A 13,895-nucleotide genomic window follows, 5' to 3' on the forward strand; every position below is an offset into this window, starting at 1 on the left:
TGACGCGCGGAGGCGCTGCGCCAATGCGGCAGCAGCAAGTCCGAGCTCGGGCGGTCCGGCAGCTCCTGGCGCCCTCCGGCAAGGATCAGCCACCCGCAACAGGAGCTGCCGCCCCGATGCCGGGGGCTGCGGCACGGATGGGCGGCAGCTCCCAGGCCACGGCGCTACCGCGGAGCCGCTCGGGCGCCCCATGCCGTCATGGCAGCCCCACCGACGAACGCCCGCGAGAAGGGTCTCCCGCAGCACGACCACCGCAGGCCGGGGCCCGCAGCATGCCGGCCCGGGACTCCCCCCACACACACACACACCCCCCGAAACCCGGCCGGTGCGCGGCCGCTCGGTCCCGCGGCGCGGCAGCTCCCGTACTCAGGGCCGCGGGGCGCGCAGAAGGAGCGAGCCTGGCACGGGGCCCCGCTAAATACGCGCGCAGCACCGCGGCGCTTTCCGGCGGGGCGGTGCCTGTCGAGACCACGGACACGGCTGCGCGCGCATGCGCCCGCGCGGGCGGGGCTGCTGGGGCCGGGGCCGCAGTAGTATCTGGGAGGCTGGTGGCGAGAGGGGGGTTGGGCGCCCGCCCTGGCTCCGTCCTCGCAGCGCCCCCAGCACCAGGCCTGCGGGTGGCACTCGCCTCCCTGCGCCTTGGCGTCCTGCTGGAGCGGCGCGCGTCACCGGCCCGGGGAGCCCCGAGGGGCGGCCCGGCTTGTCCGGCCCGGCCCGGCCCGGCTCGGCCCGGCAGAAATGCGGTAACAGCTGCGGTGACGGCTGGGAGTTGGGCAGGAGAACCGAGACGTGGCGCGGGCATCGGAAGATCCGCGGTGGCTCCGGCGCATAAAGGTGGCGGGCGGCGGGCGGGGCCGGGGCGGCTGTGGGAGCTGGCGAGTCTCTGTGGGACAGGTCATGGGGTCGCGGTTTCACAGGGAAAACTGAGTTTATTCCAGGCGCGTTAAGAAAGTTAACGGCTACCTGGGATGGAAGCATTTTCTTCGGATGTGTCCTACGTATAATAGTATTCTTAATAAAACACAGCGTTTTCAACCTCAAAATGCTTCTGTTCTCACTGAATAGTCAGTCTTTTGGAAGTCAAAGCCATGGAAAAATCCATTTTTTTGGTGCTTCATCATTCTTTAGCTGACACAAGCACAATGAACGCTTTGTCCTAAAGGTCTCCAAGGGAAAATGGAGTGATGGATAGGGTATGGGCTAAGAGAAGGCAGTATACAACTGGAGGGCACAGCATGGCAGTTACAGTTCAGTGTGCAAGCAAGAAAAGGTCTGTACGCCACAGGTTTTGCGCAGGCAGGTTGTTTGCACGTGGCCGTGTGAGATGCACCTGTCCCATCCCTCTGAGGGAAAAGCTGTGCTGATAGCAGCTGAGGTTTGCTCAGATCTTTAAGTTACACCATGAAAAATGGTTCCTTTTGACAGCAATATGTGAACATTCTAGAATTTTATTCTTAAACACGTATTTCCAGTGCCAAATGCCAAACTGTTATACTTCAGTATACAAGGATACCACCTGTTCCTAAGGAATGTGACGTTAGAGCCAAACATCGGGTTTGAAGCAAACAGGTTCAGAGGATCTGTTTTGATTCCAGTGTCAATTTCTGGAAGACAAGAGCTCTTGCACTGGTGGAAGGAGATGGGTCGCCTAACCTCCTGTCTTGGCTCTGGAAGAAAAGACATAAAAATTTGCAGAATAATCTGTTGCAGAAAAAAAAATGCCCAACTGTGGTCGTGCAAGGACAGACTCTTGCCTTCCAACCAATATGATTTCGAGCAAAAGCCGTTTATTGAACGTTCGGCTGTGTCTTACATACTGTTTTATTTCTGTACACGTGATTGCGCATTCTGCCAAAAGGACATGTACGCCTTGTCTTGTAATCAACACTTTCTCAGGACTTGCTTATCTTGCAGCTGCAGCTCCTCTTGCTTCTGTCCGTTCTCTCACGGGTAGACTGGAATCCTCCCAAGGTCAAAGTTGTCCTGTTCAGGGGCCTCAGTCCAGCCAAGATCCCCCACAATTCCCCCCTTTTGTATTTATGCTACAGAAATTGCCTGTGCCGCCTTCTGCAGGGCCCTTTGCATCAGGGACATTAAACATGGCAACATCAATAACACAACTACCACAACAATCAATATCAAAATTCCAGTCTTAATCAGTGATTAAACCCAAACAGACAATCCCCAGCCATTAAAAGGGTTATTTAACCAACTCCACCTGTCATCAACCTGAGGTTTCTTCACTCCTTCATTCAACAGCTGAATACTCTTATGAACTGACTCTAAGTGCTCTGACAAGTTCGTACAACACATGCTTTCAAGATCTTCACGCCCATGCTCTTGTGCCAACAATAAAACATCTATGGGAGGTCCATTTTACAATGTAGCATGTCTAACCAAATCTACATCTAATAACAGTCCACTTCTACGTCTAATAACTGTCCACTTCTAGCCATTGAGGTCACATTACTCTGTTTTGCTAACCAACACCCCAGTGTATTAAGAGTAGTTAGTGCCTGAGCGGTTGCCACCCTGGGAGCAAAGATAGATGCGGGTATGGTTTGTCAGGGTCCTAGAAATTCAAGCTATCCTTGCACGGGTTTATATAGACATGAACAGTTTGCCTATTGCGTGGTCATCTGCGAGAAGCACTGTGGATCACGGTATCATCAGGTGTCAATACTGTTAAATGGTTCAAGCTACAAGGTCCTCCTTTGAGATACGAGGGGATATCAAGCCACACTCTGTCTCCACAAATAGAATCACTCAGGGGTAGGCTAAGTGGACGGTTACTAGGTCGTGAAACATTTTTTGATGTATAATTACACCAAAAACTATCATTTCCATACACAATCAAGCTAGAATTTACACATTATCCAATTGTGTGATTCTTCTCTGAATAATCAAAATATACGCAATAATCCATTTTTACAGATTGCAACAGTTCCATCTCCTGTTGTTTGAGGTTACCTTGGCTTAGACATGGAACCCATTCATCCCAGTTATGAACCACTCCTGAACCTTTGATCCGCAACCAGATCCTTCACTTGCACCTTGACCCCTGGTGTTACCCCAGAGGTAGGTGTCAGGGATCCAAAATGCCACAGCATTGATGGCTGCGGTGAATCATCTGTTACCTGTAGAAAATTTAAGACATATATGGCTTTATTAAGGCATGATTCCGGACTTTCCCCCCGCATTCCCCCTTTTTGGTTTTGGAGCATACACTTCAAGGTGCCATGGGAACGCTCCATGATAGCTTGTCCTGTGGGAAAATGAGGGATACCGGTCACATGTTGAATTCCCCAAAAAGACAAAAACAATTTCACCTTGTTAGATTTATATGCCGGGCCATTATTGGTCTTAATTTTCTGCGGAACACCTGCAACCAAAACCGCACAATGCCAATGTCGAATAACATTCTTCGCTGACTCCCCAGTGTGTGCTGTAGCAATGATACCAAACCAGCAACATATGCAGAGTCAGTGACAATATTTAATGGCTCATCAAAATTTTGAAAAACCATCACCATGGCCCGGAGTTCCACAATTTGTAGAGGCCCATCTTGGCGTTCGACCAGCTGCTGCCGCTGCTGGCCATCATACCATACAACAGCAGCTTTTCCGGTTTTTCCTTATCCATCCGTAAACACGGTGAGCCCAGCCACTGGTTCTGATTGGCTCAACTGTTTTTGTTCAAATCACACTTGACTGCCTAATTTTATAAGAGGGTGAGAGGGGAGATGATAGGATATTTGCCCCTCAAAACCTGCCAACGCTGCTTGTAAGGCTGAATTGTTGGCAAAACACCCTTCAAAAAATTCCATTTGAACAGGAATAACTATTCTCTCAGGATCATTGCCTGTCAATTCTCGACATCGAGCTCGTGTTTTTATAATAATTTGTGCCAAAAGTTCAAAAATGCCAGGAGCTGTCTTACTTGGTCTAAAAGGCAAAAACGCCCATTCTAACACATGTAATGGGTCAGACCAATCAGAATTCCATTGTGCTATCATGGCAAAGGGTGTTACTCCATCTACCATCACAAAAACATGCACAGCCACAGTCAAATCAATCCTCCACACTTGACTTCTGCTAATTGCTTGTTCTACATCTTCAATCACTTGTTTCGCTTCAGGTGTTAATTTTTGAGGAGCAGCTATATCAGTGTCCCTCTTCAAAAGGTCCAAAAGTGTCTGTGATTTAGAGGACGTCAACCCTAAATAGGGCCGAATCCAATTAATCATTCCTGCCACCTTTTGTACGTCATTCAGCGTTTTTATATTCACTTCTAACCGAATAGGTTGCGGTCTCACCACTTGATCCAACACTTTCATTCCCAAATACAACCATGGCTGCTGTCGCTGCACCTTTTCAGGCGCCATGATCAATCCATAATTTTCTAGTGATTTGCGCGTGTCCTTTTCTATTTCATCTAAAAGTGGCAAACAAGGTGCGGCTAACAAAATATCATCCATATAATGATAACAATAACACTATGTCTCACTCACGCATTCAAATACAGATAACCAGTTTTTACACTACCACACAAGGAGCTCCTTTACACCACTCACACAAAAGACATACGAGGACACTTGCAACTATGATTACTACAACAGCAACTATAGCATTAAGCAGACTAAGATCCAATATCATACATATGTCAGACAAGTTCCAATTCACATAGTCAAATATCAATGCCGGTGGTCAGAATACACGTTAACATCAATGCCAATGCGGTGCACAGTGCAAGCACTGAGCAAATTACAGAACCAGACCAGAGTACGTTCCAGATCAAGTGCTGTGCACTATCTTGCCAGATGTACAGAGTCCATCACAGGACGTCTCCTACATTTTACGGACACCTTCCAGAGGGTATACCTGAACCAGACCAGAAAGAATACCTTTTTCCGTAGATGGTCCTTGTCTGCCCCTGCAGTGAGCCAGATGAGTCAGGGAGTCCCTCCGAGAAAAGGTCCTGGGGCGCGCCTAGGGAGTCCCTGTCCTCAGCGGCTTCTGCAGCTGGACAGAGATTGTTGCATCTGGGTTGCCAACTGAATCTGAGAAAACTCAATAACAACTCAGTGTTATTAAGCAGGTATTCTTTATTGCACTTCAAGAAATCTGTCAAAGGCTTTTATATCTTTTATGCAGTTCCCTTTTTAATTTTTTTTTCTCTTTTTTTTTCTTCTTTTTTCTTTTTTTTTCTCTTTTTTTTCCTCTTTTTTCTTTTTTTTTTCCTTTTTTTTCTTTTTTTTTTCTTTTTTTTTTTTTAATGTGAAGTGCGATTTTTTTTTTTTTGGGGGGGGGTAAAGGGTTGGGATGACCCCAGGGGTTACGCCGGGGATCCCCTGTCCCCCCACCTCTCCCTTGTTTCCCGGGCTTAACTTTAGTCCCGATTTCTCTCCCTCCTCTTCCCGAGCGGCGCAGGGTGGTGAACAGGGAATGGGGGTTGGAGTCAGTACATCACTCTGTTGTTCCTTCCGCTCCTTCCTCCTCGCCGGGGGGGGGGCTATGGGAGGTGCTCGGCCAGGCCGTCGGTGTCAGGGCCGCGGGGGTCGGGGCCGCCTTGCCCTGGCAGCTGAAGGGGAGGACGCCCTCTCCGGGGGCGTCTCGCTCTGCCGCGCCAGGAAGACGCTGTGGGAGCCGGCGCCGCCCGCCAGCACCGGCTGCGTTGTTTTTCGTTGCGATAGTGTCCCGTAGAGTCAGGGGTACTCGGAGAGGGGGTGCTCCAGGGGGTCCGTCTGGCAACTGTCTCTCAATCTGGGTGTCAACAACTTGCCCGAAAATATAGAATCAGCTATGGCTTGTACATACGGATTTTGCAAACCCCGCTGTTGAACTGACTTTTGCGCCTTGCGAACGAGTTTCCAATCTAATGGAGCCCACTGCCGATGTTGAGGGCGAGCGGGATCCGGCGTGATCACTGGGAAAGCATTAGGAACAAACTGACCCTCAATTATGGCTTCTCTTATTATCCCTTGCCATTTCTGAGCAGGATCATGGTCCGGGAGGGCCACTCCTGCTTTCCGTTTCCCCCCCATCCCCCACCCCCCCCTCTGGCTGCCCTTTCCCGGGCGGATTGGTTAAGCAGCACATTCCTGAGAACTGAGTTGTTTCTAAATCTAAGTGTCTGTTTGTTGCATCCCCCGCACCTTTCCCAGGCGGATCGGTTAAGGTGGTGCAGGCATGGACGGTAAAGGTGGTGCAGTAGGAATTACTCCGTAATTCTCCTCCCTGAAAAATCGTTGTGCATCCACAGGATACGCTCACAACTCATTAAGAGCCTCGGCTTTCGGGGTCAAAGCCTGCTGCGCCAAAAGCACTACTAGTTTTTCTGTTTTAATATCCTCCAAAACGGTCTTAATCTGCCTCCAGATGGGAGTGAGATTAGCTGCTTCCAGTGCCGACTGAGTCCCACAAGACCTGACCCATATTGGCCCATATTCCAGATTCAAAGACGTTGTTAGGGGTTTTGAAAAATCCCCGTCTTTGTCCCCAATGCAACAATTTAGCCACAGTTTATTTATCAATCTTCACATCTCTCGAGGAGGAGGAGGATCTCCCGAACCTTTTCTCCCTCTTAGAGGGATTATTCTTCCCGGTCACCCACCTGCAATTTCCCAGGTGATTCGTGTGCACACTTCCTGTCTCTTGGACACCAGGAGAAGATTGTCTTCTCCCCCCTGACCGGGCCCTTGCCTTCCTCCGATGTGCGATCAAGCCTCCTTAATCTGTATCACATTGGGGTCACCGACTGTGGTCGTGCAAGGACGGATTCTGCCTTCCAACCAATATGATTTTGAGCAAAAGCTGTTTATTGAACGTTCGGCTGCATCTTATATACTGTTTTATTTCCACACACGTGATCGCGCATTCTGCCAAAAGGACATGTACGCCTTGTCTTGTAATCAACACTTTCTCAGGACTTGCTTATCTTGCAGCTGCAGCTCCTCTTGCTTCTGTCCGTTCTCTCACGGGTAGACTGGAATCCTCCCAAGGTCAAAGTCGTCCTGTTCAGGGGCCTCAGTCCAGCCAAGATCCCCCACACCTAACTCATATATATGGGGAGTTTTTCTCAAGTGAAGAACTGCTGTTGTAGTTCTGTGTATTCTTACTGGCCTTTAACGCAGCCATAAAATGCTGTGTTGTCACGTATGCAGCCACGATTTCCGCAAACCTTGTGGGTACAACATAGCTCTGGTGTTTGCTGCTGCATTTCTTTGCCTGTCTTCTGAGCATTGTAAACGCTCCACCTTTATTGTAGTAAATGTCTGAGTAGAGATGGCTTCTCCATGCCATCCACTCATAACTTTCCATGTTTTAAACCCTTATTCCTACCCATTTTTCACGCTTACTTCACGAATAAGCTGTTCAAATCTTCCATTATATTCAATGGAAGAAGCCTTCAAAAACTTGGGGGGGGTTGTCTTTTTTTTTTTTTTTCCTTTCTTGAATTCTGTCCCTTCCAGGTGTATCACTTAAGAATCTGTGAAGCAGCCAGAACCTCTGCTTGAGCAACTGATGCCAAACATCATCACATTTTCTGTTTTCACCACGCCACATGCATTTTATTATCAGACTGCTGATATGCAGCAGCAGCTTGAGGTTTGACGTTGACTTCTGGCTGAGATTTCACTTGCCATTTTTTCCCTGACCAGATGCCATTCATTCTACTCTCAGCTGCACACAACACAAGGCTGAATTCTCTGCGCCTCTACATTGCTGCTTGGCATTTTATCAGCCCAAAGTGTGATCCATGTCTTACGCCTTCATCTTGTACAGCGAAGTACACCTGGAAGCCCTCACTGTTCTGTCATTTCTTCATCCTACTTAAGTACCATCACCTTCACATCTCCTCACAAATATCTCACACTACTAAGAGCTGTCCCTGTAACAAGAGGTTATCTGATCCACTTCCTACTGCTAGGGAAAGTGAGGACAGCTCTTTAAAAAGTCAGACTCTTCTTTACATAAGAGTTGATACTTGTCTATGCAAAACTGCCCTACATATTTTTTCACAAAATACAGTAATTTGTATGGCTGAATTGTGCACTGGCAGGGTTGCATCTGTGATACTGGACAGTCGATTTGCAATGATGTGCTCAGCACCTCTGAAAGACATCACAAGTTTGACTCCAGATTGAAAGCAATAAAATGTTTTTAATAAAGGTTGTTCTTGCTAGTATTTTTGTTTTCCTTTTTTCTCAATGTCATTTTAAAACTTAAACTGTAAATTCTTCATAAAGAAGTTACTATAAATGCAGATTATGACTATTAGAAACTATCAGTCCTGTACGTGAGAAACTGACACAGATTTTGCAACTCAATAAATACACAGTGTCCACTGAATGATATTTAATGTTTACCTCACTAGATGAGGTAATAACCAGCAATAACACACTAGATGAGAAGTACAGTGTTTTACAGAACAGATACCACATTTGGTATATACAGGGCATTTGTGCATTCCGTTTCAACTTTTCTTGCCTAAATACAGAAGATGTTTAAGTGAAAAATGTGCTATGAACAAGCCAGCTCTTGGGGCTCATTTGCTTTGGTGCATGAAGCCACTAAAAGCCAAGAGAAGCAAACCTTGGTATCTTGCACAGACAAGTCATTGTCCTGGGGTAACACTTAAACACATCTTAAACCTCGTTAACATGCAATACAATCATATAGATCAACATGAGTGATACCGAACATCCGAGTAGTCTGGGTCTGTTGTACATGGCACGGTGCGTGCACAGGACAGGTTTCAGTACGTTTCTGCTGGAGGTGAAACGCATCCATGTTTTCAGGAACAGCTATGTACGTTTAAGATCATCTGAAGGATGAAGCCCTGACCCAATCACTGCGGCTGGGGGGATTTCTGCCATCGGCTTCACACAGCGAGGAAAGCGCATGGAGGATGCTGAGTGCTATGCTGAGACTTGCCCGTTGCTCTTCACCCCCACCTTTGCTGTGCTGAGCCAGTCCTACACTGCTCCTCCTCCCCCCTTCACCACAGCGTACCAGTTCAGTGCCGGTCCCAGAGGGGACGAGGTGACCTAGTCTGCCTTTGGGGCTGCCTCTCGGGTTGGCGCTGGCTGCCATCACCTCCCCCTAATCCCCTGGGTCAGAGCCCAGCAACATCCTCTATGATCGAAACCGATGATACATCACATTAACTTAACGAGGTATTAGTTACATTTAAGAATCAATTCCTTCTCCTCTACAAACAGTATTCCAGGAATTATAGTTTGGCTGCAGATACTATTTTTTTAACTTAAATACATATATATAAGGTGTAATAAATAACAATATTTTTTTAAAAAGCAAGAAGGGGCATTAGGTTTGTGAAGTTGTTGATGCTTCTCCTTGGTTTGCACTGTCTCCTTGTGCCGAGTGGGTCAAAAACTGTCCCGTAGCTCCAATGTACAACCTGGAACGCATTGGCCACTTCTGCAAGAGAAAGGACAAGCACAGCGCTAAGCACCCGGGGTCTTTGCAGTCTGAATGCGGTTCTCAGCAGACCTTTAAGTGCGATGGAGCCACAACATGAGATTGCTGCAGAGACTGCAGCCCTGTGTGCACACCCGCTTGTGCCAGCCAGCCCCCACAACACAGACCGCAGCCTGGGGGCTGCCAAAAACTGCGTGTTAAAGGGAGTGTAACACAATTGCTCCTTGGTCGTCTTCAGCACTGACAACTTCTGTTCTTTGTCAGCTCCAACAATTTCAGACGAAACAAGTCATCTTTCCACTCACTGGAATCAGCAGTTACATCGGTGTTAAATATTTATTCTTAGAGCTCGAGTTTCTTAACCTGAGCAAATTACTGGCTGCAAACAGCCCTGCAGTGAGGGTGACAGCAGCGTGGTGCCCTTCTCTTGGGAGGAAGCACTCAGCTCGTTTGATGTGCCGAGTTCACTATTAGAGAGGCAGGTGTTTGAAAAGACAACTTGTCCTACACATAGGATGCGAAAATACCTGAAACACAGCGAGCATGGTGTTCCAGGAGAGCATCATTTTTTTGGAGACACTTTTGGGAACAGGCTGGTACCTTTCCTGCGAGTACCGAAAGAGCTGTATAAACTGGTGGGGTTTAGTACTGCAGTCAAATCTCAGCTCTTCTATTTAAAGACATAAAGCAGCAGCATATTCTTATGTGGAAAGACTGTATGATCTCATTCAGCATTTTAATTTCAAGAGTGATGTTACGGATGTCACTAATAAAACATCTGAGTTTGAAGTATTAACCATATTTTTTTGGTTCAGTATACACATAACTGTACTCGGATATTTTTACTTTCCTCACTATTTGTATTTACTGTGCTTGATATATGAGTGTAGTTGAAGTCCTTACTGGCACCGGTTGTCTCATATCCTGCACTCTGGGGGTTTCTTGAAGCATGTCTGTGGTACTTGTTTTAGTGCCAACTAAAAAGTTAATTTACTATGAGGGATACTAGAAAGATTGTTTAGACTCTGAGAATCTTTACAAAACTAAATACGGGTAAATGGCACATAAATAAAGATTATAAAAAATAATTGCTAGATGAATCCAGTATTGCCGTATTCCAGTAGCCTGGGAAATATGCATCTGGATCATTTAACTGCTGTTAATAACTATTTGAAAATATTTTTCTGCCAGTAATAGTTGGCAGCTGATAAAAAGTACCACAAGAGACCCATCTCCTTTCGCTCTGACCAAGGGAGCTAACAGAAGCTACTTAGAACTTATTTTGAAATACATCACAATATTTCTTTCCCTTAAATTATAGCCATCTTCCAATTGATTTAAAGGCTCTGTTTTCCTAATGAGCCTGCTAATCATTTAAATGGCCCCAGGCAACTACGGTCACATCACGCTTTTTACAGCAACCAACACTGTGAACAAGAACCTCTCTGTGAATTAGTCACTTTATAGGAATTAGAGATTACTTCACAAATTAAGATTAATTAAATCATTCTGAATTCAGACTCTTAAAAAAATAAAATAAAAAGAAAATGCCCCAGTGCTCTAACTCACTCCCTCAGACCAGAGCCAAAGAAAATACCCCATGGTACTGGAGTCCTGTCAGTCACTGAGCAATGCTTTTGAAACCAGTTTCCAGCCCCAGGTCCCCTTCAAGAGCAGTTCCCCTCTGCATGGCTCTGATTTTTTTTTTTTTTGGACAAAGAGAAGAGCGTATACCAACTAGATGAAATAAATGCTCCAGAAAAGCACCTTCATAGAAGGAATTAACGTGGCCAGCAATTAACATCACCTTTCATGCCTTGGCTGCCTTGGCAGGAGAGCCAACACAGGCTCTGCCATGGCTGGAGTGGCCGCTGTGGGACAGTGCATCACCTCAGCTACAGGCACCCCTGCAGCTGCCCCTGGTGGGTTTGGTGGGGGAGCACCAAGGTTTCCAGGCGGGGACCGAGGAGGTGCTGTAACTCCTCTGGTGCTGCCCTCCACCTTCACTTCCAAGGGACCAAGTCCCACTAGGTTTGGACCTACATTGTATTCGATGTGTTGGTGCACAGGCCCTGAAGCTGGAGGGACAAAGCTAGAGAGCTCCAGGACATTTCCATCAGGCCCCCAGCACCCAGACGCATGGTTAGCCTAGGCAGTCTTTTCATGTATTAACTCTAGCAAAGTAAATGAGCTGGAAATCTCTAGTTTCACCTAAGTATCTTTAACACCAATTTACTTCTTCACTGAGAGAAGGTGGTAGCTGCTTCCTCAGCTCTCCTACCTTGACGGGGTGGAGGTATCCATCCCCTCGGAGGGTACCCAAGCCCTCTCCCTGTGACTCTTCCTCATCCTGAAGGCTGCGAGTGAGGTGTGCGATGTAGGTGGTGGCCAGGAGGAGTACATCCAGCTTGGAGAGCTTGGTGTCAGGTGGCACAGAGGGCAGAGTCTTCTGAAGCTCGAGAAAGGCATGGCGCAGCGTTTGAACCCGACTGCGCTCTCGAGCTGCATTAGCAGCGGCAGGTCTTCCAGGAGGTGCCCCAGCTCGCTGCCCAGCTGCCAAGGGCCGGCAGGAATTGCTGCTGCCAGCAGCAGAAGGCAGCAGGGAATCGGGCTCTGCACCCAGGCTGGAGATCTCCTCGCTGCTCTCAGCCAAGTGTCTGCAGTCCATTGGTGACTTCCCCAGGCAGGGAGGGTCCTGCAACCAACAAGAGCAGCTCTAAAGCCAGCCACCACGCTGCGCTGAAGCCAACACTTCCTAAACGCAAAGATATCAGAAATGCAAGCGCTGCCCATGCCAGGAAAAGCCAGGATGCAGCGGTGCTTTTCTGCTCGCTGCTTCTAAATTTGGTATCACACATGGGTACAGAAACAGAAGTTAAACTCTTCACAAAGATTGGTATTTTGGTGGTTTTGGGTTTGTTGGGGGTTTTTTTTTGACAGTATTACACACAGCGAATTTTTGGAGTCACTCACAGCCCAGAGCTCATTTCTGCGAAAACTGCAGCACCACCACAGGGGTTTCCATTTACCACCAACTAAAAATTAGACTAAATGCAATTTTTCAAACGTGTCATTTGAGATGTGGGACTGTCTGTACATTTTCTATTTAGCTGCAATCATTTTATCAACAGCCTTACAGGTAATCAGGGCTCCATGGATTACAGAAAGAAAAAGACCATTCGCAGATACAGCAGTGAGTGGAGCCACAGAGGATGGTACTGAGGTTTTGAAGAGTGAAACCTGATCCACGATTTTAAAGGATCAGGAACCTGTCCTTCCACCCCTAATTTCACTCAAAAATTTCCATGCTTATCCTTTATCTTCTACATTTTCAGACTTTAACAGAATCTTGTAAGCTGTATTTTGGCGAATGGGGGGCAAGAGAACCTTCTGAAAACAGCGGCAAGAAGCTTTTGAGCAAAGCTGACAATAACGACCACAAGGTCTTTTCCCAACTTTCAAAAATGACAGTCAAGTCAGCTCTGCCTCTAATAAAACGCACAAGTCCTTTAATTCATTCAGTTCCACAGTAAAATGAAATCAAATCAATATCCCCCAAAGCGCAGCAGTTCTTAGCTGGACTAATACCTGCTCCTGTTGTCCTCAGCCAAGCAGCCCTTCCTCGAGTTTCAGAGCCCGGCTCTCATGTGTCAGGAGCGGCTCTTTCTGGGATGGCCCAGCTAGATGAGGGCAAGAACAAGTCATTAAAACTTCTAAAATTGATGCACATAAGTGACCGAAGACCTAAATTTACAAAAATTAGGCCTTGATTTTGCATTTCAACCACATGCTGAAGTCCCACTGATGTCCCTCTGTAATTGCGGCTGATAATGACAAAAAACCCAAGACAACGAACCAAATCAAAGATTTCTAGCAGAGAAGAGGAAAAGTTTCTAAATGACCCTTTTTGCAATGCTCTAATTTGATGGTATTTAGAATACATTATTATTTCAGGTGTTTCATTTTGAGTAATTTGCTGTTAACCTGGCTCAGAGTTTTATCAGGTAATGTTCTCTTAAACAGTAGCACAGTTTAGACTGAAATTATTTGTGAAATACTCTGTGTGCATTCTAACTGTAAACCAAAAGGAAAAAAATCTCATTATTCTTTTTTATTGTGATATTTATGACTAATACAAAATAAAATTCTCATGAAGTCTACATGAGCTTGTCCTGAGCAAGGGCTGAAAAATGGTCCTTAAATTGGTTTGTTCCTTTAACATAAAATAAAAAAAGGTCCCATGTGGTTTTTTCTTGGTATTTTCTCCTTGTGTAAAGGCATAATCTGGTCTGGACGCATTTTAGTGGGGAGAAAAAAAAAATCATCATTATTGCTACCGTGGAGTCGAGACAATCAAGAAAACTGGCAGAAGAGTCCATCGTTTTATGTTTATCAGATGCATTTCTCATCGCCGTCCCATCAAAATCCCACTGAAACAAGGAAATCTTCCCC

General features: G+C 46.6%; 1 protein-coding gene and 1 long non-coding RNA gene across 2 annotated transcripts; both read right to left on the reverse strand.

Moving 5' to 3' along the window:
• Positions 1 to 1,430: 1,430 nt before the first annotated feature.
• On the reverse strand, positions 1,431 to 5,177 carry LOC147415548 (uncharacterized). Its single transcript, XR_015183505.1, has 2 exons — positions 1,818 to 5,177; positions 1,431 to 1,667 (listed from the first exon to the last, which is right to left on the reverse strand). It is a non-coding gene; the product is annotated as an uncharacterized LOC147415548 (long non-coding RNA).
• A 3,165-nt stretch (positions 5,178 to 8,342) lies between these two features.
• Positions 8,343 to 12,111, reverse strand: TCF24 (transcription factor 24). Its single transcript, XM_009951935.2, has 2 exons — positions 11,725 to 12,111; positions 8,343 to 9,443 (listed from the first exon to the last, which is right to left on the reverse strand). The coding sequence occupies exons 1-2, from the start codon at positions 12,109 to 12,111 to the stop codon at positions 9,330 to 9,332; spliced, it is 501 nt and encodes a 166-aa protein (XP_009950237.2). The 3' UTR covers positions 8,343 to 9,329.
• Between the last annotated feature and the right edge of the window lie 1,784 nt (positions 12,112 to 13,895).

Source organism: Leptosomus discolor, chromosome 5 (assembly GCF_034619465.1).
Source record: "Leptosomus discolor isolate bLepDis1 chromosome 5, bLepDis1.hap2, whole genome shotgun sequence".
NCBI lineage: Eukaryota > Metazoa > Chordata > Aves > Leptosomiformes > Leptosomidae > Leptosomus > Leptosomus discolor.

Excerpts from the sequence above, each read along its gene's own strand:
- TCF24 (XM_009951935.2), bottom strand. The coding sequence starts at position 12,111 with ATGGACTGCAGACACTTGGCTGAGAGCAGCGAGGAGATCTCCAGCCTG. Across the intron at positions 9,444-11,724 it reads GATACCTCCACCCCGTCAAG|AAGTGGCCAATGCGTTCCAG; the intron begins GTAGGAGAGCTG and ends TTTCTCTTGCAG.